A 1712-nucleotide genomic window follows, 5' to 3' on the forward strand; every position below is an offset into this window, starting at 1 on the left:
GAATTAAATTTCCTATTATTTTGACTACTGTGATATTGTTACAAAAGACACATTGCATGTTGTTGATATCTAATAATCTGAGAGTCAGAAACCATGACAATATAATATCAATGACTAAATAGACAAAAAATATACATAAAAAAATTTGCCATGGATAAAAATATATATAAAAATATACTTCAAGGATTGTTTTTAATAAAGAAAAATACATATCGAAAATTTATAAATATTAAAATCTCACTAAGTATGATGATTTCGTCATCAAAACCAATCTTTTAAATATGGCGAAGGTATAATCGATTTTACGTAAAGTTAATAACTAAGAGTTGTTAGATGAAAATTTAATTAAATCAGTTAAATTTTCTAACAATTCTCGGTTATCAACCTCACATAGAAGGCAACTGTGATTGCCCTGAGTTTCCACCTTTAAATATATTGGATAATTATGAATCTTTGATGTGTATCTTTATTCATCCCAAACTCTTCCTTTTATATTCTTGTCCGTTTATTCCATTAATTATATCTATTCTTGTTCTGCACATAATAAGACGTTGTTGAGTGCATGCATGTCTTCGCGGATGTTCTATATGATGCCATGTGTTACTTACTGCATGTTGAATAATATATAATCTTATTCTAGCTATATATCTTGTTTAACGAAAGATTAAACTCATTAATTAGCAAGCTAGAATCTTCAAAGATGCATGTCTCTTGCTCTCTCTCTATATATACGGCACCCTTAACAATATATTCTCACTTATCATAGAAAACCGTTAAGAGTTCGATTTCCACTTTCTACATTCAAGCAATCTTGAGGAAAATCAAAGAGAGAAGAAAACAAAGATAACTTAATTAGCGATGTTTCCAACAACCTCAAAAGCTACGTTCTTGATTTTCATGATTCTAATGCTGAATGCTATGCCACCAATAATCTTAGCATGTGGTCCTTGCACGCAGCCGCATCCATCACCGCCTCACCACCACTACCGCCCAAAACCTACCCGCCGCCACCGACCTCCCCGCCGACTCGAGCGACCTGTCCAATCGACGCGCTGAAGCTAGGGCTGTGCTTGGACGTTGCCGGAGGGATTGTGCATGTGGGAATAGGGAACCCGGTGGAGAATATTTGTTGTCCAGTGATTCAAGGGTTGCTTGATCTTGAAGCGGCGATTTGTCTTTGCACCGTTATTAGGATTAAGCTTCTTAATCTCAACATATTCATCCCTGTTGCTCTTCAGGTTCTTGCAACTTGTGGCATGACTCCTCCTCCTGGTTTTGTTTGTCCACCTCTAAAATAGTTAATTAATTAATTAAGGACTAGCGAATACTACTTTGTAGCTTAATAATTCCATTTTCATACTCTATTATATATAAATTATCATCAAGGTCATATATATGTATGTTTTAAGGTGTTTCAATTTAATTAATTTTGCTGTGCTATATATTAGGGTTTTTCTGATGGGTTCATGTAATAACTAGTTAATACTACCTCTTATCTATCATAAAAGACTTATGGATGTGTAATATATGTTGTTTATTTTAAGCCCAACATAACTCTCATTATCTTTTTCTAAGTGTTTTGTTATGATATATTTATTGGGCTTAATTTGACATAAAAGAAATATTGAACAGGCGTTTAAACGGACAAACACATTGTGTTTGGTATATAAAAAATATTAAAAATGTGTACACTAAAATCAGTCACCAATGTA

At 33.1% G+C, this 1712-nt stretch overlaps 1 protein-coding gene across 1 annotated transcript; it reads left to right on the top strand.

Moving 5' to 3' along the window:
- Positions 1-666: 666 nt before the first annotated feature.
- On the top strand, positions 667-1440 carry LOC107486606 (36.4 kDa proline-rich protein). Its single transcript, XM_016107166.3, is given in 2 exon segments — positions 667-979; positions 982-1440. Coding segments are annotated over 2 exon segments (438 nt in total). The 5' UTR covers positions 667-858; the 3' UTR covers positions 1299-1440.
- Positions 1441-1712: the final 272 nt, after the last annotated feature.

Source organism: Arachis duranensis, chromosome 1, assembly GCF_000817695.3.
Source record: "Arachis duranensis cultivar V14167 chromosome 1, aradu.V14167.gnm2.J7QH, whole genome shotgun sequence".
Taxonomy (NCBI): domain Eukaryota; kingdom Viridiplantae; phylum Streptophyta; class Magnoliopsida; order Fabales; family Fabaceae; genus Arachis; species Arachis duranensis.